At 40.7% G+C, this 27,748-nt stretch overlaps 1 protein-coding gene across 3 annotated transcripts; it reads right to left on the bottom strand.

Annotated features, from left to right (window-relative positions):
* Positions 1–13,113: 13,113 nt before the first annotated feature.
* LOC110987223 (elongation factor 1-delta-like) lies at positions 13,114–27,698 on the bottom strand. Of its 3 annotated transcripts, none has more exons than XM_022249776.2 (12): positions 27,590–27,698; positions 25,471–25,631; positions 22,921–23,016; positions 20,594–20,687; positions 19,876–19,961; positions 19,394–19,483; positions 18,653–18,719; positions 18,257–18,306; positions 17,779–17,794; positions 14,956–15,018; positions 14,608–14,723; positions 13,114–13,896 (listed from the first exon to the last, which is right to left on the bottom strand). In XM_022249776.2, the coding sequence occupies exons 2-12, from the start codon at positions 25,582–25,584 to the stop codon at positions 13,858–13,860; spliced, it is 831 nt and encodes a 276-aa protein (XP_022105468.2). In that variant the 5' UTR covers positions 25,585–25,631; positions 27,590–27,698; the 3' UTR covers positions 13,114–13,857. The 3 variants fall into 3 exon arrangements, with proteins under 3 accessions (XP_022105468.2, XP_022105466.2, XP_022105467.2); XM_022249774.2 differs by lacking the exon at positions 27,590–27,698 and adding an exon at positions 27,303–27,369; XM_022249775.2 differs by lacking the exons at positions 22,921–23,016; positions 27,590–27,698 and adding an exon at positions 27,303–27,369.
* Positions 27,699–27,748: the final 50 nt, after the last annotated feature.

The following is a 27,748-nucleotide window of genomic DNA, read 5'->3' as shown; positions in this document are numbered from 1 at the left end:
TATAGTTTATTTATTCTCAAGGAACTGAAAAGCAAATACCAATTTTAGGCATTTGGGTTATTTAAAGCCTGATATATACTTACTCAGGCAAAGATCACCAATGTTTCGGATCAACGTTTCGGGTAGAATGCGCTGGTTGTCCTTGTGTGCGCTATGTAACCTAACGTCAAATGAAGTTGCTTAATCTGATTCCCTTACATAGGATTTGCTCAGTTAATAGTGAGCCATATGGATGAATTTCAGACATACAGTGCATACAATAAAAAACCTTCGTAATTTCCTTTAATTCGTTTCTACATTTAAACTGTATGTCAGTTACCAGTGGTTCGTGCCCTTTGACTGTGCCCTTGATAAGTGCTATCTTTGATAACATGCCAGCGAAAATCCATCGTTTTTTCACAGAAATTAGCGCAACATAGCGCCTATGTTATAGAGTGCAATTCACTAAAAGACAGCTTTGAAGTGTTTGTCGTATGTTATATTTTGTCTGTTCACCAGATTCATTTATTTTTGGTACACGAGAATCTGGTGTGAGCTAAAACACGTTGGTGTACTCCAGAATTTTAATTTCAGTTTGCGAACTTATGTTATTATAAGAAATTTCTAGAAACTTACGATGCAGTAATTTCTGGAAAAATAACAAAACTTATGAAAAGACAATATGATGGGCCTCTGGCAGGATTTGGACGAGTACGGAGCTTTGAGGCGCGATTTACGCGTCGAGACTTCTGTATAATATAAGACCCATAATCTGCTTTCGACTCGTCCGTGGAGCAGTAAATGGAAGAAGTTCGTCTTGGGAGGTGCTTGAGAGTTGAATCTAAATCTGGAAGAGAATTTTTTTTCATCTGAGTCTATAGCTCAGTATTGGGGCTTCCTTTAGTTTAGTTCTCTGATGACACCCCGGTTGCTCAATCAATACCAAAGGCTTTTCAGTGTTTAAGTGTTAAATATTCTTATTAACAAATCACATTGTCTCTTTGCTCTTTATATTAATGTAATCTTGGTTGATTTGATAAAATTCGGGTTTTTGAATAATATTATATTCACCAAAAGTTTGGAGATTTTGGGATTGTAAAAATAGAAATAGCCAAACCTTAACTTAACGGTAAAAATGATATAGACCTACTCCTGCTTTCAAAAATTATATTGATAATTACAATTTGCAAATCACTTCTAAATGTACGGGGGCGTTTACCGACGACCATATTGGTCTCCATATACCCTAATAGTACGATATAATATTTCCCTATGTGAATTCGGGTACGTCGCCTACGTGACGGAATGGGTTTTCAACAATGTCCTGAACGATGCACACTACATTTATTTCCAGACAGCACATTCTCTTTCCTTTGAGCAAGAGAAAATCACATTATATTTTGCTTCATTTCATTGTCAGCGTTTTTTGCACTTACCAGACAAAGCCTCGCCTTTTCTTTGTCCTTATTGCTCGTTAGTAACAGAATCGTGGTCGGCAACAAGGAAATCGCAATGAATAACCAAATTTGATAGAGCCAATATAATTATCATGAGTTTACGTCCATCTATTATTTTTAGCTCTTCGATGCATGGAAACCACTACACAAATCGATAACACTGATAGAGATTTGGAAAAAGAAATCTCCATAATACCACAGATTACAAGATACGAGTACAGATCAACCACTGAGCCATGGCTCCCATCATATAACCACACAGCTAGCTGTGAATGGTTTCGATCGTTTCACCATGACAAGTCTTCAATCACAGGAGTTAACAACTGCGGCCACCGTAAGTCTCGTGACGGAGAAAAACAGGAAGGAAGTGGTTTAGAGAGACAGCATATACTTGAGCCGAAGTCTGATTACGACATAGGGCGACAGGAAGCCACGCAGAGGGCCTCCATGAAAAACATCTTGCCAATCAGTGTGAGACACTTTTACTTGACTAACCTCATCTACGTGTGAGGAGGGGAAAAAAGAAAGACTCTTTCCCTCGAAACGGCACATCTGGTTTAATACTAATTTTCACGTTGAATTTTCGTCAGAAAAAAAAATCAACACTGGACGTGTGTGCCGCCTATATAAGACGCAGAACTAGCAAACGATGTTGTTTATTTTTTCATTTCCGCCGGCCCACTTCGCCTGCAACATTTTGGTGTTTATGTTTAATTAAATCTCACCCACCTTGCACGTACCCAAGGCCGTTTTCGTGTGCCTGTACAGGCAAGGACCTCAGTTTACATTGATTGCCTGTTGGATGCAGAGGTAAGGTTCCATCCTTCGGCGACGAATCTACCGTTGGTGCTATGTGCATGCATATAGTCATATGACAGCAACATAACGCGTAATGCGTTCACATTTTGCCTCCTCGCGTGTATGATTCTTTCACCAAGCAAATGTTATATCAAATGCTGCCATTACAATGCACGTTATTTATCAACCTGGTAAAACCAATCCCTTATGGCCCTGAACCCTTGAAAATTATTATTTTGTAATGATTATAGCTTCATTAATTTCTACTTATTGACTTGGATGTTTTCCAGTCATTTCCCCTTTAAATTAGACGCATAAATGAGTCCCTTGTTTATTTCTCCAGAAATGAAGATGGTTACAGGTGACTCGGTGATGTTTTAATGATAATGTAGAAACGTACAGTTACTTTTACCAGCGAAGCCAATGTACCATGACGCGCATGTACTTATTAAAAGGTCGAAGCGCGTAATGAAAATTATAGTTATTATAAATGGAATATGTACCCACTGTAATTCTATAAGGTGAATTACATCTTTCGCCCAGTATAAATATCGTAAAGGTTGTTTTCCATTAACCTTTCGTTACAGGCTAGGTTCACATCTTACATGTACCGTTTCGATGTTCAGTTTTAAAGTTGGCCTCCTTTTTCTTATATTTTTTTAAATCAATGAGTTGGGTTAAAAAAAACCTATTTTTCATTTTCGTAGACGAAAAAACTCCCGACAGTGCTCGTAAGAAGATGTGAGGGTTGTTGTAACAAGTTGAAACGGAAAGTGCAGTTTTATCACCGAGTCGAAAATGGTATTAAATGTGGATTACACTCAGAGTTCATTCCAGTCATCTTTGAAAGATATCATGAAGTAAAGAGTATTTTTAATCTGTGCTGTTTATAGTAGACATTGACATTTCAATGTCGTGCAAGAGTAATGACAGACGCTTGTCTGGCGATTTAATCACTGGCTTAATTGGCATTGCCACAAAACGCTGTTCCACTGGCAGGCACGATGGAATACATGTATAGACCTATCTGGTGATGTCCTTAACGATTGAGCGATGAATCCAAGGATTTCCATGCTTTAGGGGATCAGACAGTATGACAACTCAACAAAGAATTGGTCTGACGCTAATTGCACTTGAATTGAATGAATTTTAATAATGTTTTTAATTTTAAAGAATTTTGGTAACTTTTATGTTAAAATCCCCTAATTTCGACATGAATCTACGCTACCGGACGACAGGGATATCGCTAAATTTCTTTGATTATTGATATTTGGCTTTTCTTATGTGACGTTTTTACACAGGCGCGTGCAAATGTGTGCGTCTATAACACCACAGTGAAGCAGGCCATGACCCGTGGGAATGCTCCCGTCAAAATGCATGCGCCACCGCCCGCCTTTTAAATCTTGGCCCGACAGCGTCCGTTCGGCTTCAAATTTAACCCAACGCAGTTGCATGCACAGCTCATAATCCCACGACACGTGCTCTGAGGACCTGCAATCAACCGTCTCAACAGCGGTGTATTGTGCCTATGGTCTGCCTTGGTCATTTTCAACCTTTCTGTGTGTTCTGACACGGGAAAATGCTTGGCTTTGAGGGTTTCCAACAAGTGATCAGAAACAACCAAGACAACCACTCGAGATGACGTGTCGCTGTAGAGCGTTACATGTACAATAACAGTGGGCCTACATGTAATATTATATTAGGCCTTCTGCTTTGAGGAAGTAGCATGATCCAACAGTTCTGTTTCAAACTCCTGTATCTGCTGTACGCGTGTTGATGCAGTGGAAAAAGGAGACTACAGTTTGTGTCGTGTTAAATATTTCTGGAGTCCTTAACTAAAGACTAGATTACCTATAGCTTAATTGTGGTAGAAATTGACATCGAGTTGGAACTATGCCAACAAGTAGATAGACCAGAGCCACATTATAAGAATCATTGATAGGTTCCTTTTGATGGCGACACCACGAGGCATGCAGCACATTACCCAAACCACATGTTGTTACTTACCCGTCTACCGTAGACGAACGAGGAGGGATACGTGTTGCCGAAGCCACTTCAGAGTTGGCACGTTGCGTGGATCAGCGCTAGGAGCAGAATGGGCTAAGTCAGACGGGCAGGCCAGCTCTCACTCCCCCTAAACCGGCGTCCCACATTAACAGTGAATCCAACGGAGTACGCTGACTCAGATAACTGGAGCTTAAAGGCACATTACTACAGCCCTTACGCCAACCTGTCAGATGATGATTGTATGTACCTTTTAATGCTCTGCTATAACTGATGTTCCAGAGCCATGACCTCAATGTAATGTAGTGCCGCCCATAGATGAGGCATGTGCGGTAATCATCGGCAAGAGTTGGCCTGTCACAGACAATTTACATCTTAAGTATGTTGGCGTCTTTGCTGGCACTCGCGTATCAAAGGCACATGGGCTCGCGATGCATGGCGAATAACACGATAACCTAAGCGACTCGACATTACGGTCGTATCTGCACCCAGATCGTGGAATGGCTACATGATATGCAGAGATATGTACTTATGTGTGGGCACGATCGCTGTCGTCGCCCTTAGCTTTGGTGAGCATGTGACGTGCAGCGCGCCGCGCGCCGGTCATCATAGCGAGTGGGTGGGGAATTGGCGAAAAAAAACGGCGGTCTCCAGCTTGTCGTTGCCAAGCCGGGAAAAATGGCCTGGATTTCCGCAGCTGACTAGCCAGGGTTGCGCCGCCACGGTGACAGGAAGCGAACCCTGTTTATTATGCTCCGCCACGACAGATGAATTATTAACTCATCTGGCCCGCATTTATTATGCGCACATTATTATACAGAGGGATATTCCCGGGCAAACTGCGCACACCGGTTACGAGCACAGGTGAGGAAAGACGCCCCACATTCCGCTATGCATCACAGGCATTGCTGGCGTTCTATTCTCGCCCACAAAGCAATTTCGTGAACCTCGTGCAGCATACACGCCGGCTGTCAGATTATCAAAATATAATTTGCAACATCACATCTGTAATTACGAGGGAAATCTTAATAACAGAATTTTGGAATCCATTTTGAGCTGAGTTTGGCTATTGCACACGTATTATTGAAGGCAGGCACGAGCGCATTTTGTTGTCATGTCGATTAGGAATGCATCATACGTTTTGCACAAGACCAACATCTCTATACATTACAAAGTCAAATGTGATTGTTTCGTGTTTTAGTGATAGGCCCTACATGCATGGCACTCCTAGCAGTGCTCGTACTAAGAGTTTTGATGGGCACAAAGGTGTCACCAAAGTCCACAGGACAAATGGTATTCCTTGTCAGAAGCATAACTACAAAGGAAGCCTGTCCCTCGTCCCCCATCCCCCGGAGAAGTCCGTGCCCCCCCCCCCCTTATTTCAAAATTTGATATGTACACAGTCAATCAATCAACGGCATTCGGTGCCCGCCAGAAACAAAATGTGTGCGTCCCCCGTCTACAGAGAATTTACCTTAAGTAGACATGTGTTCCTAGTATGCTGATTTACTTGAACATCTGTCAGAGGGTGCTGTTTGTATTTCCACTGTTTCTGTAACGAGTGGTAATCAGAGATTTTTTACGTTTGTGCTGTATATACCCTGGGCACTGACATAATCGCACAACATGGCCAGCCCTATAGATGATGTTTCCTCTGAAGTGACGCCCACAAACCTAGATTTAATAGGGAAAAGGATGGCACATACGAACATTTACACTACACTTACCAGTTCAAAATGACGTCACACTTCGGCGCTCTGTACTAGTTAAATTAGTAGTTAACCTTTTAGAGGATTTCACAGGAGATCATAAATGTTACGTTCAAATTGGTGATTGAAGCTCAATAGTAAATATCTGTCTATCTTTATATCCAGTGGTTTTGCTGTTTAATTGACGAAACTGTCGACGTGCCAGAAAGCCTTTTAACCTCCAGATGGTTTGGTTGTTTGATTTCCCCTTCCACGGGAAGTATCTTAGTGGCACAAATCAAGTTCTCTGAGGCTTTTCTACAGGAGAACTTCAACCCCTTACTCTCGTTTTTCTTCTTATTTGGCCCCAATAATTCTCTCGTCCAGTGAGCCTTCGAGGTTTGTAACAAGTGAGGAAATTTTAAAACAAGTCTAGCAACAGCCTGACGTATTTGGCTATTTGCCAAAATCGTGTTACGGTTGTCTTGTAAAGTCATATTTGCAATTTAATATGACAGGTAGGCATTTCTGGTGCATTCGCACATGGAGCAATATTCAAATCGATAACATGTTTTTCACTCGGGTCAACGATGAATGCATTAGTACAAGGTTGCCCGCACTGCGTCTGGTCGTTTCACACCTTTCTGTAAATTCCTGGTAGTGTCAGCCAGCGCGTGAAATCACAGTGACGTCAGAGTCGGAGCCAGCGCTGCGGATCGTTGTTAGCCGACGGTAATTCACTGACAGTGCAGTGGTATGGAAAGTACAGTTCCGCTAGCGATGCAGCATTCAAGCCACACGTGTCTAGAAATACCTGAAGGTTACAAACAATTGAGTTACGGGCGCTTCATAGGGTATCACACGTGGCCACACTTATGGCGCCCTCTACCGGTTGATGAAACGGTCAAATCAAAGCAGTTACGTGGTTAGGTGTTGGGTGAAATGATGATAACGCATTAACGCTGGTAAAATAAGTTGTACAAAGAACACTTCTGCAGCTACTGGATAAATAAAGATAAATTGTCGATACCTCGGGTAAGATCGTGGCGGTTTGGTAATCTGTCTATAACATAGCCAACAGTTACACAATTCACCTGGTACCCTGCGTTGAGAGATAGATTACCCAGCGTTTTTTACAGTGTGTTCTTACCGCGGAACACAGCCATCACCAGCGTTCATCACGTTCATAGCCCAATAGAAGGCTGCACGAGCCCCCCAGTTGCCCTGAGCAAATGGGATGAATAATGAATGGTCGGTGCGCGGACCTGACAGAAGGGATTCGTCTCAACGGGATGACAAATTTATGAAGTCGCCTGTATACGGGTGACTTGTTCAAACAACCTGATTCTTTAGAGGCAAGCGATCAGTAAAATAATGCTTCATTTGAAGCATTATTTTGTATGACAACATCCCATAGAGCTTTTTGAAGTCGATGAATTATTATGCAGGCACTCGTCTATGACGTATGGGTTTTCATACATTAACAATGCCTGCGGAGCGCTAGCGCCCACTAAAAATCAAAGTGTACATCTATGTCAGCTGAATTGCTTCAACGATCAATCCACAAATTCGGCGAAATCAGCGCAGCAGGTCACAAAATAACACACACAAAAATCCTTTTGAAACTATTCCCCATAGGATCCACCTGATCGCCCGATTCATCCGTACCCAATCCGCCCAGTTACAGTGTAAATTAAGTTGATCAAGGCTACGGGGTTGTGTAAGCTTTGTCTGAATGTACCGCAGCTAAACAACGTGATGAATAATAGCAACCCCGGAAATGGAGGGTAATGGAAAATTCCAGAGACTTGTTTATTTTGCACGTCCAATAATCATGATACTCGAGTACTCTCTAAAGGACCACCGTGGAGCGAATTGATAAACTTTGGCTTCCAGAATTTAACTATCATGCCGTTGTCATTATCGTTTAGTATGTGACTAATCAAAAACCATAGAGCAGCTAACAAACAAAGTTTAAGATATATATGATACGACATAGAAATGATTCTTGGTGTTTGTCAAAACTCATCATGGCCTAATGAAATTTTAAATTGTAGATTTCGATCTGCATACATGCCATCGGCAGTAATTTGCTTATTACAACGTTGACTATTTTCTCATCATAAACCTGCTTGTTATGAATAGGGCCTACATGTATAACCGTACGCTTAAAGAAGAATGAATACGTGAACATCATTCCCTTCCATGTACAGCTCTGGAACAAGTTATTAGACCGTTAATGTTTTTAGTCATTTTATGTCAACTAGAAGGTGCTTGTGATCATGACATATACTTCATCCTTGACCGTCCCATTAATTAATTATTTTAAACATAAATTCACCTGAAAAGCACAAAAGAAAGTCCAACAACATTTCATTTTCTTCAAATATAATGTTTAGACCAGACAGCAGTGATACGAATGCTGCATCAATTAATGTTACCATTTTTGTCTTGCTTTTAGATTGGAGAAACGGCCCAACTACAGCTGTGATTTTGTGACCACAAATCAAACAGGTCTGTCTGATATCAGTATTTGGTGGCATGGCCTTGCTCTTGATGACAGCCCTAATGCGTTTTTGCAAGCTGTCCACTAGCTTCCGACATCCTTCAGGTGTCACTGCTGCCCACTCGAGATGCAAAAAAGTCAAACAGCTCTGCTTTATTTGATGGCTTATGCTCTTGCATCTTTTGTTTATACTGTTCCACAAATTTTCAATGGGGTTCAGGTCTGGTGACTAAGCGGGCCAGGACCTGATCTGGATGTTGTTATCAGCCACCCATGTCTTGATTGACTGTGTGACAAGGGGCATTGTCCTGCTGAAAAAAAAAAACAATTCTCAGAGTTTGGAAACAAACACTTGGCTGATGGCGGTAGGTTTTCCGCCAGAACTTGTCTGTATGTGTTCTGGTTCATCTGTCCTTCAAAAGCAAACCCATATCATCACAGAACCGCCACCAAATTTCACCCTAGGAATCAAACATTCAGGTTTGTAAGCTTCTTCTGACCTTCTCCTCGCCATCACATGTCCAGGTGTAGGAAACAACTGGAGATTAGACTCATCGCTGAAGATTACTTGAGCCCAATCATCAACCGTCCGATTCTGCTTCTCACTGATGAAGGGCTTCCTTCTGGCCTTGTGTGACTTCAAGCCCGCTTCCACGAGTCTGTTACAGACTTCTCTCGCTGAACATCTCACAGTGGTTTAACTTTCCCACACCTTCTTAAGATCACTGGATATCAATCGTCGATTTTTCAGGCATGATCGGATAAGACAGCGGTCATCTCGAGTGGAAGAAAGTCCTTTCCTGCCTCTACCTGGCTGCAGCTAGGTGTTTCCATGCTTCTCCTGCTTCGTCTTAGTGTAGTGGACTGCAGTCTTCGAAACATTGAGCCGTGTATGCTTGTAGCCACCTGTCTCTCACTGTGGCCTTCATGCAGCAAAATCAGGATGGAGTTCTTTGTTGCGTCGCTCAACTCTCTACTGTTTGGCATGATTAACTGATGAATTGTTGTCAACTGCCATACTATGAGTGAAAGCATTCCGCAAAATGACAGTGTTTTACAATAATTGTAATGACATCTGCATAATTTAAATTCCTTTGGCACAGTGCTCTTATGGTCAATTTGAAAAAGAGAATTACCATAAAATGATGGTTTTGAAACTATCCAAGAGGAATTTGGCAGTAAAATCGATAAAGTTTGTACTTTTTTCCAGTTTCCAATTTTATCAGCTAAAAACAATTTGCATATGTATTAAAATGACTCAATATAATGTGAAACGTGGAAAACACATTAGCGGTCCAATAATTGTTCCAGAGCTGTATTTTTGTTGCAGATAATGTGTTTGGCATTTGTGGATTTACTGGATTGTATCAAATAATGTCTCTCAGGTTTTAATCATTTAAATAACCACAACCACTTCTCCTGGATTCTTTACGGGAAAAAAGTGTTTGGAAAATGTAACCAGTGGGCATGTGCAAAATGTTGGCGTTAAGAGCTTAAAGGACAACATGCACATTGGTAATCATTTTTTTTAAAGGGAGGGTCCGGACTGCCCAAAAATTCAGGCTTTGAAGATTTTTCTTGTCTTGGTGCATTTGGAGACAGGCAGTTCTGCTGTTTTATAGACTTATATCGCACTAAGTAAAATCAATCAATCAATTCAGTAACATTTATTAACACTTAATGAATGCGTCATCCTAAAAGCTGAAGCTTGTGGTGAATGTGCCCAACATTATTCAGGATAAAGCCAGAAAAACAACACATCAAGAACAAGAATATAATATTTAACAATTAAAGTAAACAAGACAAGTAGGAATTTTAGAAAGAATAACGATAGTTCAAATAATAGGTAGACACATCAGTAAATAACTGACCATTAATGGCTGACTTTGTGTTTACAAAAATGAATTAGGTATTCTGGGAAGATAGTAGGAACACCTTTAATTTGTACTCGAAGGGCAAGTTGGTATCGACGGTAGAAGATTGTTCCAGGTTTGGAATACAAAGAAGAAAACAGTATAACGTGGTCTGACTTGAATAGGTTAAATAGCATTTATGTTTAGCACAAAACGTAGGGTAGGGTTGCGTATAGAGGACGATGTGCCACTGTTGAGGTCTACAGTTCATCCACTCAGCACCATTCATTTGAATTTTTCCATAATTCATTGTAGTCTTCATAAGCGGAATTGTGTATCATTTGGTCTGTACAATGACATTCACATCAGCTGCACAAACAGCTTTCTCTTTGCATGAAAAACGGTTTAGCAAAGTCCACGGACGCCTTCGATTGCAGCTGCGAGACCTTACTAGAACATTAATGCTGAATCTGCGGCGACAAACTACTCCTAGAGCAGCTTGTCGTCTTGCGGTGGGCCCAAGGGAAACGAGGACGATGAAGAGCGGGAAATCGAAATGACCTTGCAACGGGGACTTAACTCCCGATCGCGTCCACTGGGACTGTATTAACTCTCGCCGCATACCTGTGATCGATTCTTATTATTGGGCAGAATTGTGTTTGCTAATGCTTGCGGGGTAATTACATCGTTATTGAGGAAATTTCTGTATATTCAATTAAGTTGAGCAGTGAACCCCGTAAATTGGTAGGGCCAGACATGGAATATACATCTATCAAGACTATCACGAGGAACTGTTAAAGTGGAGCTAATGCTGTGATGTAATTTGTGTGGGGGACTGGGGAATGATGGGGTCTGGGGGTATTAGGATGATATAAATCAAAGCATTGCCTAGCCATGAAAATATGCAAGGTGGGTGCTGACATCATATGATACTCATGGCACTGTTCGTGATACAGATGTACATCATGTAGGTATTCTTACAACCCTGAACCTTACATCAATAAGTGTAAGTGAAGCTTTTTTTCAAATGTTGTCCCCTGAAGGGGGAGGTTGGTTGTTTAATAGCCCATTCCCCCGTCAAAAAGTATGGGGAGATGTAGCCCCATCCCCCTGGAATTTACGCCCATGTGCTTATAGGGTTTTTCCTTCACTTGAAACACCACACCCTATGGGCCCCGAGCGGGACCAAGGCCCGATTTTCCTAGCAACGGAAGCCCCATTGGTAGGAACTGCACTTCGTTGGTTCACGAATGACCATGAAATGCAAGCGTTGCATTCACAGTGCTACCAACAAAATGAACATTCCCTGCCAATGTGGCTCTTTTCAACCCATGATGAAGGGGTGCCTTTGCTCAAGGCGAATATCACTGCTGGCCCCTTTTATGGCTCCTATCAACAATTTATTTTGCGGAAGGTAGATGTCCAAATTAACTGTTCTGAAAAAAAATTACTTTATCTCGCCACATGTGTGCACATCAATCTTAATTGTCCCGTGTGGAGCCTAAAATACAAAATCTTGTGCGATGAAGATTTTCAAGAACCAAAACCGAGGCGCGGGAAGAAATAAAGTTTAAATTGTCAACATTTCCTCGTTATTGTATTGGGATACTAGACGGGGCGCCCTCAAGGAATTTGGAAAACGAAATGGTGTGAAGTTTCCTCGCCAAATAGTCTCAGCGTCTAGAGTTTGCAACCCACTGTTGGCCAGTCCTATAGAGAGGAGCTTAACGGATGGGTCTATTATTTTATGCAAATTATGTTTGCGTAATCATGGTCTCACGACCGCCCCCCCCCCCATTTGAAAATTGTTCCACCGCCGTTACTGAAATGAACAGTCCGACATCCGAACGATAAGAGAAGCCACACTGCTGACAGTACCTCTGGGACAATTCCGAGTGAAAAGTAAAAACAGGCCTCAGAAAAGACAACATTTAACTTTTCTTTCAAGAATATCGGTTTGAAAGTTTAAGGCACCCAATGTGCATTCCAAGCAAGGTAGCATTTACTTGTAAACATGAAACATTCCCGTCTTTGGGTTGCAGTCAATCTCACAATCTCAATAATTCCGATTTCACCGTCAATGCCTTATTTCAGCCTGAAGTTAGAAGCACCTAATATACCTCTATTCTGTACTTTGATAATTTAAGAAACTGTCTGAATATTTAATGGTGTCCATGTTATTAAAACATGTTATCCAAATCCAGTGGGCCATTTAAAAGAGGATTAATAAATAAGTTTATCAAAGCCTGAAAGTTGAACTTTTGCAAGAAACAGTTTGATTTTCAGTTCAAAGGGTTTTGCCATTTGTTTTGGAAATTGGAGTTTTGAAAAATATAACGTTTTGAAGTGGAAAAAATCCCTGAAGGGTCTGTGTTATTAACCTATTTTTTTCTGAAATTATAAGTTTTGAACATTTTGCCAAAGGTTTAATTCCACTGGAATTAGTCTTATCCATTTTTTAATTTTTAATTAATGATTCTGCTAACATTCATGTTCGAAAAGATCAGCCTTGCTTTTACTTATCAGTAGCAATGTTTGAAAACCATCCAAGCCTTTAAGTTTCAGGATTGAAAGCGATTTACCAGCATTGTTGAAAGTTTGAATTTTTTAACATTCTTGCCAAAATGTTGCTTTTTTAGAACTGAAATATAAAAAAGAATTCTTTTCAGACATTTCAAATTGAAATTTACCAGGCTTATTCCGCTTCACCAAACCTTTTTTAAAAATAATTCACTAATATGAAATTTCTCCGATAACCTTTTGCTGCTCTATAATATTTTTAAACGGCCGGGCCAACATTAATGAAGCTCGTATAAAAAACTGTCAAATTGCATATTTAACTTCATCTTCTTTATTAATTCAGTGGCAATGTTCACGCTCCACTCCATTTACTTCAGAGGCAACTTTGACAGATTAATCAAGCCTACAAAGGTTCTGAACATGCTTCAGTAGCAATACATTGGTATGCTGGAACAGAAATCTGTTGAAAAAAGTGTCTTTTCAGTCCCCCAAAGTGGTGTGTACTTCAAGCCAAACAGTGTTAAGTCATGGCTAAACTTGATTGGTTTCATTTCCTCCGGACAATGCCACACCCGGTCAATGACATGGCATCCAACCAGTCTGATTGCTAAGACAATTCCAACCTGGCACTTGTAGAAATTCATTCAATCACAATATTTTGAAAAAGCATCTAAGCTTCTATAAAAAAAACCCAGTAAACCAATATTTTCAATAAACACAAAGGGGGCACTGTATAACCGAAATTTGAGAACTGTCATGGTTGCAATAAAAAACTTCCTTGTGGCTTGAAGTTTAATTGAACCCTCCCAAATGCTATGGCAGTGTTAGCCAACTTAATTACAGCCTGAGGTACTTTGTATCTAGCAATCTATTCTCTACCTAAGTCTGAGTCCTGCCACAGATGTATCGTGTGGAATAGCCGATGCCATATGACAGTTGCATATTCAAAGAGACAATAGACAACTAGTGTTAGTGGTATATGTGGAAATTCCAAGCATAGAGATGAATTTTCCAAAGAGCTGTTAGGTGTATCCATTGATCTCGGCTAAGTCTTAGATCTTGTTGAAGGCGGCAACGTCTACACTCTGTACCTGAATAATGAAAGGAACAAGAATGATGTGTAAACAAACACAAGCTGACTTTGTTAACAGGGCATAGAAAGACGCACCGCTGTGATAACAGCAAACTCTTTCACCATGACTAGGTTGTTGGCATCTGCCAAGTTATCTTGTTTATAGTTAGAACCTTTTATAAAAGGACTGGAAAACATCAGAAACAAAATCAAAGGCTTCAAGAGATTACAACCTTCAAAATTTGCTTTTTACAACAGCATGATGTTGTTGCTACACTGCTCTTTAAATCATGAGTAAATTGTTTATAGTTTTACATGACAGTTACACTGTAAAATCTACTCTACATACATGACATTGTATACAGTTGTTTATGTAAACACAGATACCGGGCTTTTCTCATATCTGGGTCAAACTAATTTCTACTGAGCATCACGATGGATTAAAAAGATATCAATGCAATCAATATGATATGTCAGTGATGACTGATACTGCGCAGACCAATGTTCCTTTTTTTTTGCTTTTAGGAGGCAACATAAAGTGAAAATTCTGCTCTCTGGACAAATCAAAAATCAACGTGGAGGCAAGCTATTTGGTAGTAATGCTGAAAATGACATTTCAGGCACTATCACCATTTTTTACTCTCCAAATTCAAGGTAAAAAATGAATGAAAGCTTTACAATTCAGGGGTATAAAGCGAAGTTTGCAGAATAAATGGTTTTTCATATTTACCATATCTTCAAACTTTGTAATCTCCTCTTCCAGGAAATCGGTCCCAATTTTGTCATCTTCGACAACACAGCCGATTTGAAGTTTCTTAATGCCATATGCCAGAGGTACCAATTTAGCTGTGACAAAATAGTAGGAAATATAGTTTCAAGATGTATTTTTTTTAGGGTTCGTGAGTTCGAGTCCCACCCGAGTAAGCTTGTGAATTTTTTCACAAGCTCTCGGACAAGCACTGAGCATACAGTGTTTATCAATATATACGTTGGGTTAGGGCAAAACCTGTTATATAAATTAACATCTCCCCAAAGAAGGGGAGCAGTTTATTGAAAGTAAAGGGTGGATCAAACTTACATGCTCCCCATAGAAGACCATCGGCTTGGATTGTTCGGACCAGCTTCTCTATTTCAAGCATGTCTGGATGAAATACATTCAAACCAATTGATATTATGGTGTGGGCAGAAAACATAACATGGTTAACGGTATATTTTGGTACAGGAAACTCCACCTAAGTCGGCATCGCGTAACTCATCATATCGTCTAAGTTGGCCTTTTGACACAAGTTGCGATCATCTGTAATGCATATTCATTGAAAATTTCATTTCTAAGTCGGCATTCATAAGTCGTCATTTCGTATAAGTCGGCATGTTTTTCTCGGTCCCTTTTCCACAAAACCACAAAAATTCCTTTGCGTAAGTCGGCATTAAAAAAAAACATTGTGCTTTGGTATCAGTTTCCTTCACCGTGGCTGCCAAGAAGTGTCACGTGACAAGTCCCACACTGCTTGACTGATTATTAGCAGCACAGGCCGCTGTTGATAATCGGCCAGCATGAGTACATCAATACCAGTCACCCCTCTAGTGCTACATGCATGCGCTGTGTCTGTTTTGGAGGTCGCCTTATTGAACGAACTTAAACAAGCATGTGCGGATGAGAGTATGTTTTCTGTACCGTAACTGTATCACGTACATACTGCATTGTCGAGTCGTGATGTGATGTGCAAGTGGCTTGCCATCCTTGCTTCGTCCTTTGGGGCACATGATCAATTATCCAATTTGCAGCCCATGAGGATAATAATCAAGAACGAATTTGCTAGGATCAACCATGGAGGTAGAAATAAACCAGGGTAAATCCAAGCCACTGAATTAATGCAAGGAATCATAATGTACAAAGGCAATACATGTGTACGTGTAAGTCAGCAAAATGACGACTTACAGCACAAGTCGGCATTCGCGTAAGTCGTCGTAATTTCTTGAGTCCTGAGAGTGCCGACTTAGGCGGAGTTTACTGTATTCAAGAAGTTACAGCCAGCAATAGGAAACTACTGAGTTCCTGGATGTGCATTATTGCCGACATTGCTTGTGTTGTGTCTTTGGGGACTGACGCCTGGTTATATGTTTTTCTGGGTTTCATGGCTTTTGAATAGCACCATCGAACACATGTTGTAAAATGAGAGAAACCATCTACACAGGACTGGATAGCTCAGGTGGTACAGTGTTCTAGGAGGTTGCAAGTTCCACTCCCAGTCAGTCAATTTCTTGGTTCATGTAAGTTACAAGGGGCTTTAGAAAATACAGTAACAAAAACACTTATAGCGATATAAGACACACATGAATAATCACAATCGTTAAAGAGGTAGGGAAAAGGCATCAAATATTGCAACATCTAGGGTTGGGGAGGTAGATAGACCACCCAGAAACCAGGATACAATGATTTTATCTTCTGAAAATCAACACAAGAGAAATACATGTAGATGTAAGAGGCAATTTCTGTCCACAACCAACTGGGCCAATTTCAGAAACATGGGTGGTCAAATTTTGAGTTTTTCTTGGGTTGGGTTGACGGCATAACAGGCAAAAAAGGCACAGTATGCATGCATGAAGCATGCATGAAAATACCATGTAAACTGGCATCATCATTGCGGCCCAAATGCATTAAAAAGAGGGGGTTTGATGACGCGTAAAAAATGCACAATATCATACATTAATCTTGAAGATGCATAAACCTAAAATCTTACTCTTAGCTTGTCAAAATAATTGTGAGATTTGTTCTGAAATGAAGGAGTAGGAGACATTGAAGGTGAAGAGGAAAGTCATTTGCATGGCATACATGTTAGAGGGCACTCGTGTTCGCAGTCAGCGTATGAGTACCCAGACCTGAATCTTGGGCTGAATCACGGGCTACCTTGTATGTATGTACAGTACATGTGAAGCTTCTAATAAATAAAGACAGCAACCCACGTGCGAGCGTGCTTGTTTGCCGAGTATACAATTTTCAGTGTGTCGCAGAAAATCAAATGAACACGTATCAGATTTATCTTGTGAAAGAGAGTGGATTCAATCCCTGTGAATGTAACTAGAATTTACTCGGTGATGAATGACGATGGCGGCACAGAACCTGTCCGTCGTGCAGGTCTGCGGTGCGGTCCCAAACCTAGCAGTGGTCCAGCTGCACAGCACCATGTGGTGGCAGCTGCGACACAACACATGCAGTCAGCGAGGATTATGCACTGCTTTTGCAGACATTGGATATTTGTCGAAGCAGTACTCCAAAAATCCTTGGCATATTACTTGTCTGTGACAACCGGGAGGGTTTAATAGCTACCCTTGGTGTGTTGTCCAGGAACGATTAATTCTACGAGTTATTGCATGGAAACCTCGAGACCAAGTCTCAGTGTATGAGACTCCTGTCCGAACTGCACAAGACCGGGGTATGTTTTATTTCGTGACAAAAACACAACAAATCATGTACTTAAACTTGATGTATGGAACAATGAATGCAGTGGACAAGAACATGGCATTTGGAGCATGCCTCTTCTATAAGACTTGTGTGTGAAGATGCACAGTGTTTACAGCCGTATCTCCCTGTGATATTTTGGGGTCAATGGCATATCATTAACACATAACGGGTGTTTCTGAAATTGGCGAAAAAGGGACTCACAGAAGCCCATTATTTGGACATTTAATCAATCATAATTGGGAAAACTGAAAATTTTGCATGTTACATTGGAGAGATGGTCTTGTCAGCTCTTCTGGGGGGAAAGAAGGTTTTCTGTTCCCTACCTCATTAAATAATTAAATTGTTTATACAGCCAGGATTAGATTCTACATGGAAAGGGATATATTTTCATACGTTTGAATTAGTTGGAAGAATCGTTAACAGTGATCAATTCCTCACCTGTTTCATCATCCCACTGAGATCCAGACACACCATGAGGAGGAGGAAAACAAAAGAAGAAACTCTGACAATTAAAACCTTTCCAGAATAAAGGAGACAATATCAAAAACCAAGCCAAGACTCCAAACCTGCATGTGTGCCCATCTCAGCACGCCCGGAAAGACACCTATCTCAGCAGCCATCCATTAATATGTCAATATCATCGGGTGTATTTTGACTGAAAAGTTTGTAATTATTTTAACAAATATGGCTTGATTTCATTGTTGCAAAAGGAATGAGGTAGGTAACACGCAGAAGAGTATACTTATCGTCTTATGATAAGGAATAACTATCATTATCATACAACAATGCTTGGTCCAGCCACAGCCAAAACCAAAAGAAAAGTTTGATGTCTCATTTTCATTCAATAAGTTTGTATAATCTTTGCATATGGCTTATCAGAAGCATATTAGTGTTTCAGAGAAAGGCGAGCACTTACCGGTTTGACATCGAGAATTATGCTTGACTTTGCAATGACTTGTTTCTTTGCTGAGTAATCAAAAAGAGAGCACACAAGTGTAACCATGGAGATTATCGATTTTGGAGTCATCAGCCCAACTCATGATAAAACCATGTCCATTTCTTATACTTACAATGCACACTAAGGACGTAGCAGATGCACGCAACCTTAACAGAACAGCAAGTAGTTTCACATTCCATCTTAAGCCAAACTCTCAAGGCAATTCTGCTACATAACACAGTTCTTCACATGGCGCATGACACGCTCTTTTGATGTGTACTTTGAATGGGCATCGTAAAGCCCTTCCCAATGTACCAGTGACTGGGCTAAACCTTCCCTGGTCTGCTACTTCTCCTATTGTGTGCACAGACTCACATTTTGTCTTCTCCTTCTCCTCTGCTGCTCTCTTTGCTTGGATCTGTGCCAAGGCGTCTCCCTCATCCTACAGACAGCCCAACAGAAATGAAGGTGTTTAGGAGAACGCTTGACAGGAAACTAGCTCGTCATTAGGCTTGAGCCTTCTCACTGTAGTCTGGTCGGCATGCGTCAGAACAGCCACCTACATCCCTTTTGACCTTCAAATTTAACTCCCTGGGCTCTCAGAACCTACATCTGAGTCCTCCCCTGTCCAACCCAGTGTAGGAACCCAGTTGTATTCTTGGTTCATGTTATTTTAATGAGACGTAGTTTTGCCTTAGGGAGATGTCAATGTTTCATATCTGGTGTTTTGCCTTGAAGGGTGTGCATAATATATATAAACACTGTATACTCAGTGTTGTCCGAGGGCTTGTGACAGTAAGACGTCTGAAAAAGTAAGCAGGAGGTCTTGGGTTCGAGTCCTACCCAAGTATAGCTTCTGGTTTTTTACAAACTCTTGGAAAACACTGAGTGTATTTATTCTTTAATACATGTCAGTGCTGGGTAAAACGCCTTATTGAAAAATTCTTGTAATTTTCAATGGCATCAAGTTTTGCATGAGGTAACAGTGGCTGGCTTTAACTTCCAAAATTGGAACAAAATTCTTCCCAAAGTTTAATGAATCTAGAAAGGTTAGGGTCAAATTGTAATTGAGTGCCAGCCTCCAGAAGGTTCTCTCTACAGTATCTCTCCACATACTTCATCATCGTCACCAAAGAGATCAATGTCATCATCATCATCATCATCTTCCTCATCTTGTACTGGCGTTTCTTGCTTCTTGACGGGAGCCTGCAGAGACAGAACAACAAAAAGATGGTGAGCAACCTTCTACAAGTCTTACTTTGGTGATTTCATAGGCAGCACAGATGTCTTCGAACCAATCAACTACAACACTGGCCATGGTCAGCTGACTGGTTCAAATAGTGTAACAGTGGGAACTGGCATTGATTACATCCGATGGAACTTTGGAACTTGAGACCATGTACACATGAGCTCAAGGTTGACATCACAGAAAGACAAAGACATTTGCGATGATTGACCCAAAAATTCTATCAAACATCTGATGAATGAGAGGTAAGAGGAAGTATTCAAACCAGTTCATTATCACATTTGAACACTGGGGGGGACCTTACTACGGAAGGGCAAAAAACCTAAATATTTAGCCAAAGAGTAAAACTCACTGCAGCCGGAGCAGCAGGGGATTTCATGTCAAGGGCATTGACTCTCTCCGTCAACTTGCTGACAGCTGCTTGGAGGTCTGCTGTCACTGTTGAAGTTAAAATTAGAAAAGAGAGCTGTCATGAAGACAGACGTGGGGAGTTGTTCTTCGTAAATGTACTATTCGGCCATGCAGGATGACGTGTGAACATCCAGGGACTCTTCAGGGTCATAAAACGGAGGACAATCAAACATGCTCTGGTGAATTCTGTACGCAGGGTAACATCAGTACTTATCTCCCTGCTTGAGTGATTCACATTGAGTTTGTGCACGCACAGAGGTTCAAACGGTGGAGGTTGAGCGTGTGTGGAGCCCTAAAGCGACTGTGGGTCACAACCGGGTGCTGAAGTAAATATTGCTCTGTGACATTGTCTTCGAGTGTCAAAAAGCGGTGATGCAGTGAGATTTAGATCTTGAACAAAAGACCACTGAGGGTCAGTATTTGTGAAGTCCGATTTTGTTAAAGGATTGCGATAATGGTATCTTACTGTTTGAAAAAGTCGGGCTAGGCTACACTTCGACACCACTCATGTCATGCACCTATTGCCTAGACAGTTTTGCAAAAATACCACAGTAAGTCCAAACCAAACTAGCATAACCAAGTGAACACATAAAGTCTCATTTGATCACAGTATGACCAAAAAAACCATAGAGGCCGTTTTACTGAATGATTCAACTCACCTCGACGCAGATCGGCATTTTCCTTCTCGACTGCAGCGAGACGTGCAGCAAGGTCTGGGTTGTCAACTGTTACCCCGATTCCCAGGCCAACACCCTTGAAGAGGAAACATAAGGAGATGTTCCAGTGATTTTCTCAAGTGAAAATACATTTTAACTTTACTTTATCATCAACAAAAACTGAAGGATAACATTTGCTACCCAAATAAAATTTATGCAGCAAAATAACTTTGCTTTCATGCATTTTGAATTGTTCCAATCAGTTGATTTTTTAATTTTTTTATATTTTTTGTTTTAGGGGGCTTTCTGTTTTCTTTCTTCCAGGCTGATAAAAAGTTCAATTTATTACTTCGCAACTCTAATTGCTTACATATATTTATGATGTTTTCACATTTCACAGAAATGTGACAATGAGCATTGAACACAGAAGTAACAGAACACTGACTAATATATCACCATACAATTTACTGCTGCATGTATGAACGAGCGCAAAATAATACACATGCAATATGCATCAGGAGGACAAGTTGTAAGGCTACTGAGCATTCAGTGGCTACGGCTTTGGTTTCTTGCCACTGATGCACTACAGCGAATAGCCACAGCTGTGAACAACACCCTTTCCAGACGCAGCCATAGTTGGTAGTTACATGTACAATGGCGTCTTACCGCGGGTTTGGACCTGAACAGGGGATCATGCTGAGTGTTACTGATTCTGATAAGTTACTGATAAGTATGACCAGACTGGGGGTATCTTCATCCTTCAGGAGGCAAACACTTCCCTCCCCCTAAACATGGACAGTGTTGTTTCTTTTTGTTTGTCTTTCCGAATGGCTCTCTTGGGAATTGGTTAACTCACAATGGAAAAAAGGTTTCATGGTATTTGTGAATTTAACAAGGGCACTCACTGACTTAAACTCTCGTGAATCCTACCATTTCAAATACAATTTTTAACAAGCTGTGTGGGGGTTAGAGTAGAAAATTGTTCAAGCTCTGAACTTGTAAAAGCAGCCACTGCTGCTACTGTTGATACATGTAACTGACACTCTAAGTTACATATACGTCTGGGTATTCTAAGCACATAAATCTTCACTACACCTCCAGTCCTGTGCAGCAAAGTAGGAACACCAACTGTCATGTATTCAAGTTGACTGGTTTTAAACTGGTCAAATTGACGATGGACAGAGTTAATGGAACATGCAAGCTGAGAATAATCACACGATGCTTAATACGAAAAAAGGACAACTGTGGAAAGTTTGGGGTAGGAGAGGAGATGGGCACATTGGTTTGGGGTGTGGTCAGGGTTAGACATGAAGGTAGAGTACAGAGAGGAAAAGTTGGAGAAGTGGGCCGAGTATTTGTATCCAAAACTGGTGGTAATTTCCGATTTTTCAATTATTTTTTTATACATCTCCGCAACCCATGGGCTAAGAGATGTTTTGACTATGTACATTCTAGTGTTAGGAACACACACCAGCACACTATGGAAGAAATGGATAGTGGCACAATGGGTTGGGATTAGAAAGAAGTGTTAAAGGGGATGGCAGCCAAGTGGCAACCGAAAAAAATGCTCTCCTGTCATTGGCAAACACAGGTCAATTCAGGAAGCTTGCAGATGTCTCCATGTTTCTCTGAATTCTATGATATTGCATTTACTGGCCTTTTGATTAAAGAGGCTCAGATCCCCTGTTTTTGGAGAGGGATGTGTATTTTTTGGGCAAGACTGTCTCACAAAGCAAGAAACCCTCACATCACACTTCTTTCCATTTCAGAGATGGTCTTACAGCATGCTGTGTTCACGCAAACAGTAACTGCTGCTCAATCAAGTATGCATATCTACTTGTACCAAGAAAACTTTGGATGGGAAATAAATTCTGGACTGGTAGGGCTGCAAGTCCACATTCTGGCTCAAATTCCAGCTTCTGAAATCAAAACTCTTGCAAAATACGTATCTTCCCTCTGTTATCAGGGTCTCAACTGATGTATATTTTAGATTAAATGTGAATGTAAAGTTTTTAAAATCACAAACAAAAGAAACATGCACTTGCTCTGCAAAATAATTTCACTTGTTAATTACATGAAACGAACACAAACCGGAGCCGCCATCCATAACAATGAAAAAAAAAAACCAACGGACTAAGAAAAGAGACTCGTGTCCATGCTTGCGACCTCAGTGACTGAAAAAAATTACACAAATGGGTTTTTTAAAAAAATGACAACGGATAAAATGGATTAAACATATCATTTGCTCAAAAGTCATATTTGACTTTTGACACCAACAAGGATTTACAGATCCATCAAATCTTTTTTATAAAAGCGGGCCGTTTACTCACAGCATTCAGTGTGTTTTGAATGTTCTGTCGTGCACGTGCAATCTGGCCAGCGAGGTCGCTCTTGGCCGATTCTGATTGGGCGCTAGGGCTGGAGGCCTGCAGGTAGTGCAGAGAGAACGACAAGTGTAGGTTTGTGCACAGTCCATAGCCATGCGCATGTTGGCAGGTCCCTTACCTGGTACCCTGCTTCACTGTTGACAGAAAGGGCTCATTTCCGAATCGTAGTGACTTTTTTTTAATATCCGATAGCATGACAGTATTTGCAATGCTGGCTTTGGTGATTATTTGCAAAGAAAGTTTTTAATGCATTTTTTTTTAATGCAGATGGAAAAAAAGAATCCCAAAGCATTTTTTCTTACTTTAATCCTTTCCACCACTTGCACAATCATGTACGACAAAGAAAAATGAGAAAGTATCACATCTCTAATATATTTGGGGGGAAAATGGTCAGGAGACATGCCGTTTTTGCTTGCTCTTGGCATTCTGTGAATAGTATAACACTTTTGTATTTAATGTTTGTATTATTTATTACATTTTTGCATTGCAGGAAACTCTTCTGACGATGTGGCAGTTTGAAGGCAAAATAACTCTGGCTACCGATGATGAATACTGGATACCATACGAACGAGAACCACCTGACCCCAATTAGCTTTAAACATTATAAGAATTATGAGAATGGACCCTTTCTATTATGAATCAATCGCACTCATAGAGAGTTTTCAGTGGTAATGAGTGACAATTAAAATCTACGGCCTTTTTACATTACTTTTGACATGACTGTAATTGATAATTAAGAAATGACAGAGCAGGCATTTTGTGCCTTTTGGGGGGGTCAAGCAGGATGAATCTGCAATTACTCTTGTGGACAAAAGTTGCTTAAAGAAAACTGCTGCATATCTATTGAAAAAGTATTTGTGTAAAAACAGGTACTCAAACAGTGGGGTGATACAGGCCATTGCTGGGAACAAACGGGAAAGCTGCAACAAATGCAGTTAAAGTGCAAAAACTGCATGACAAATGTGGCCCAGTCTACCAAAATCAGGAATCAAAAGCAAAGCATGTGATATTCTGATTAAAACAAACCACAGAAATTAGTTTTTCCACTGCAATTCACAATGTCACCATTCCAATTCATAAGGTCACAAATTTCAAATAACATTCAAGAGTAAGCCATAAATCTAATTTTCCTGATTTCAGTAAGCAGAGGTCACACAGCTGAAACACTTTTCAGCGTCAGTTCCCTTAATCTTCCAACCCAACACCAACACATCACCTAGCATGTCCAATTTTTGAAAACTTGAAGGCAGACAAGCAAACTTGCCCAACTGGACTGAGATATGTCAGAGCAAAACAACGGCACAATTGTGGAAAACCCAGCAACATGTTAGTACATGTACATGAAACAGACAATTGCAAACAGGGGCACACATAAAGCGCTGACAAGCACCACACTAGGGCCAGTCTACAAGGAGTGTCTTAGTGTAAAGATAAACGGCAATTGCTACTGAGTCAAGGTCCTGTGCCGTATCCAAGAGGCAACCCCCCCCAAGAACTCCCCCCTCCCCCAAGAGCCTGGCTACCCCACTGGTTTGATGTAACACAGACTTATTGTGTTGGTGAAATAGGCCTTGTGCAACTGGATGTTAGGACAATGGTGCAGAGAAAATCCAGCAGACTGACCCCGTACAGAGCTAATCACGGACGGGAAAGGATCTTAATCAGGAACATGATGAAATACTTATTATTTGGTTTTGGCAAATGCTGAAGAAAGGATAGGGTAACTTCTAAACATGCTAAATGAGCCACCCAGCCCTTGGCAAACAGCCGTAACAAAATGAAAATATGAAAAAAGGAAGAAAATATTAAACACAGGTCTGAAAGACGTTCACTGCTTGGTTTGAAATTGAAGCAAGGATTTCTGTGAAAAAGAAAGGCTACAATCTCTGAACTTAGGAAAGACAAATTTGGATGTAAGGTTTGGAACAGACAGCACAACAAAATGTGCTCACTCCCTTGGAAGACCTTCACCCGCCGAACCAGATACATGAACCACCACAGAGAGAAAGAAGTTTTGGTAATAAGAGTTGAAAGATACAAGTCCATTACCCTTTATCAATATACATGTAAGCCCAATTGATCACCCATTACCTAGGGTACATGTAAAGTACCTGTAACAGTCTAATGCACAGCGGATGCATTTTTTTCAAAATTCCAAAGGCAAGCAAACTTACACTGTACCTTTCCCAAACCACAGAAGACTTACAAACTTACTAGTGAAATTTGCTGAAGGTTGTAACAGAAAAGGTTACATGTCTGCACTTTTTTAAGTTGAACACTCATATAGTCTTAAAGATCTTTACACTGAAGTGAATTAGATACATCTACACATGTATATTTAAGTTACAAATTTTGACGCATTTCAAACGAATAATCCCCCCAGATAAATAAATCCGATCTATCAATGAATTGCTTTTTCAAAATTTGAAGTTTGTGTAACCTTGAAGTGGAGTTGTGAGCTCTACCTTGCTGCATGTACATGTCTGTACCTACCTCCACCACCAGTCCAGACAACTCTTTGGCTCTGTGCTCCTGGTAAGCCTTCTCGGCATCATCTACCCTGTACTTCTCAAACCAGACTCCTTCCATCATCATTGGGTGGGCCATATTGAGTTGACGTCTGCCCAAGTATTGAGTGGGACTAGATTCAATTTCTGCAATGGAGGAAAAACAGAGGCTACAAACTTGGACAAACATCCCTGGGAACTATATGTTCAGTGTGCGTTTCAAACGACCAAAGTAAGATCCAAGCTACCCGAAGGTTTCATTCATTAGTGTTAATAATCTTAATTAGGAGTATATTTTACTGTCATTTGGTTGCACTTCAATTACTTCATAAACACCAGGCTGGACAGTTCAGGCACACAGACATGACAGATCTCAGTCATGTTTGTGGACCCCAAGAAGACATGATGAGGGCCTGGGTTAAAGACCAACAGTGGACATTTTCAAGGTTGTTTTGAAAGATTTTACTCTTAACCCTAACCCCCCAAGGGTTGCTGGCCCTAACCTTCCCCATTCACACAAAGTTAAACACCCATATGGGACTTTGTGCACAGAGGCTGTTGGACTTAATTTTTCTGAGGTATGCCAAAACCAATGCAAAAGCCAGCTGTCTGGGCCTACCAGACCTATCTCCACAGAATTAAACCCTTTACTACTGTTTAATTCTGTGTGGTAGGGGAAGGTTGGGGTTAATACCCCAAAAATTGGTCAGGAACACCAAAGTCTTTGAAAATAACTTTCCAGTTAATATGATCAGATAATGCAGAGTAATATAAATGCCTAGCACAACCTGTCACAATGTCCAGATTTATTTCAGATAAACCAGTGAAAAATTGGGCAGAAAGTATGCCTACCCGGGAACATTTTGACTCACAACAAGGCCTACCGTCAAGACAGAGCCTAGACCATCAAACAGAAAACCTGTAAACTTTCTTCCCCTGTATTGCATGAAGATGTTCTGATGAAATTCTTAAAATTGAATATTGTAATTCTGAACACAACTGGACAGTTATTTTCCAAGATTTCACTGTTCCAAACTTATTTTAAAAGGGGTATTAAAGTAACATCTTTCCCTTTTTCTCTCTACCCCAAAATAGTTGCACAATTATGCTTTTATTGTTTACACTGAATCCCACATTAAATTGCAGATGCCAAAGCCTGTTGTTTCGAAAACACTTTAGCCAAAGATAGTCTAGATGGAGAACTCTGCCAAACAGGTGTTATCACCATGGGCACCATTCGAGTGTGAATAGGCGCTGGTGCAGGCACACCAGACGCGCGTGCCTGTGTAGTCCAACCCAAATGGCACCCATGCGATTACGCAACTTTTATGCCTGTTCACAGTAAAGTTCTCCCTCTTGCTACGCAGCTCTATACGATCTTTGCTTTATCTCTGCCCATGCCATAGACATATAAATGCATAGACCACCAGATCCTATTCAAAACTACAGGGGCTTTTCGTGACCTGCACTATGCCCAACTGTAATCCAAACTATGGGCAGATGCATCCCTTGGTATTGGGAATTCACGCACCGTTGAAGAATTCCAGCGACGAAATTCTATAAAGTCATTTTGTGATAGTAAAAAATATCCTGTATTTACTTAATCTGGCCCATAGGGATTCAAAACAATGCAGATGCAACATTTGAAAAGAACAGATAGCATTAGCAGTACCAAGGAGCAAAAAAGTGATCATATTTTGGGAGCACATAGTCATAGGCTATATAAACAATTTTGAGCAATGTAGGCTTAAGTGAGTTGCAAGTAATTGTGCACTGAACACGCTGCCATCCATCGCTTTGCCCACTATTTACCCATACTTTTCAAGATCACGGTTATACGTGCACAACTGGCGGTCTTTGCGTTTATGTCTGTGGCCCATGCCCAACATGTCCAAGTTCGACAATTAACGCCCTCTATCGGCATTTGGCGACAACGCAAAAGAATGCAAAAGTAAAATCTCATTTTTCAGGTGGTTGAAAAACACAGTCATAACTTAACACGGCTGATATTAACCTAATCAATGTACTTTTTAAACATGTGTCAAATAAATTATTTTGCCCGAGCTTTATCAAGTAAAGTGGATATTAATTGCTACAACGTTTACATTCGGTTTGCCAGTATTGAAGAGCACCGAAAGAAAGGCTGTCAACCTCTTTCTGAGGTACGATGTAGATCACTTTGTACGCTTTGTTGAGGAAATGCCAGTTTAGCTCTGGGTAAAAGGATTTACCATGTGGCGCAATTAGTCTGGAGCCTCAAGTGG

This window comes from Acanthaster planci, linkage group LG12 (assembly GCF_054643075.1).
Source record: "Acanthaster planci isolate LZ-2023a linkage group LG12, COTS_SCS, whole genome shotgun sequence".
Classification (NCBI taxonomy): Eukaryota; Metazoa; Echinodermata; class Asteroidea; order Valvatida; family Acanthasteridae; genus Acanthaster; species Acanthaster planci.
This window is presented reverse-complemented; position numbering and strand designations above follow the sequence as displayed.

Coding starts and splice junctions, on each gene's coding strand:
- LOC110987223 (XM_022249776.2), bottom strand. CDS start 25,584: ATGGCCCACCCAATGATGATGGAAGGAGTCTGGTTTGAGAAGTACAGG. Junction 20,688..22,920: donor TTCAAAACACACTGAATGCT/GTGAGTAAACGG, acceptor TTCCTCTTCAAG/GGTGTTGGCCTGGGAATCGG. Junction 18,307..18,652: donor GGAGAAGGAGAAGACAAAAT/GTGAGTCTGTGC, acceptor TTGATTACTCAG/CAAAGAAACAAGTCATTGCA.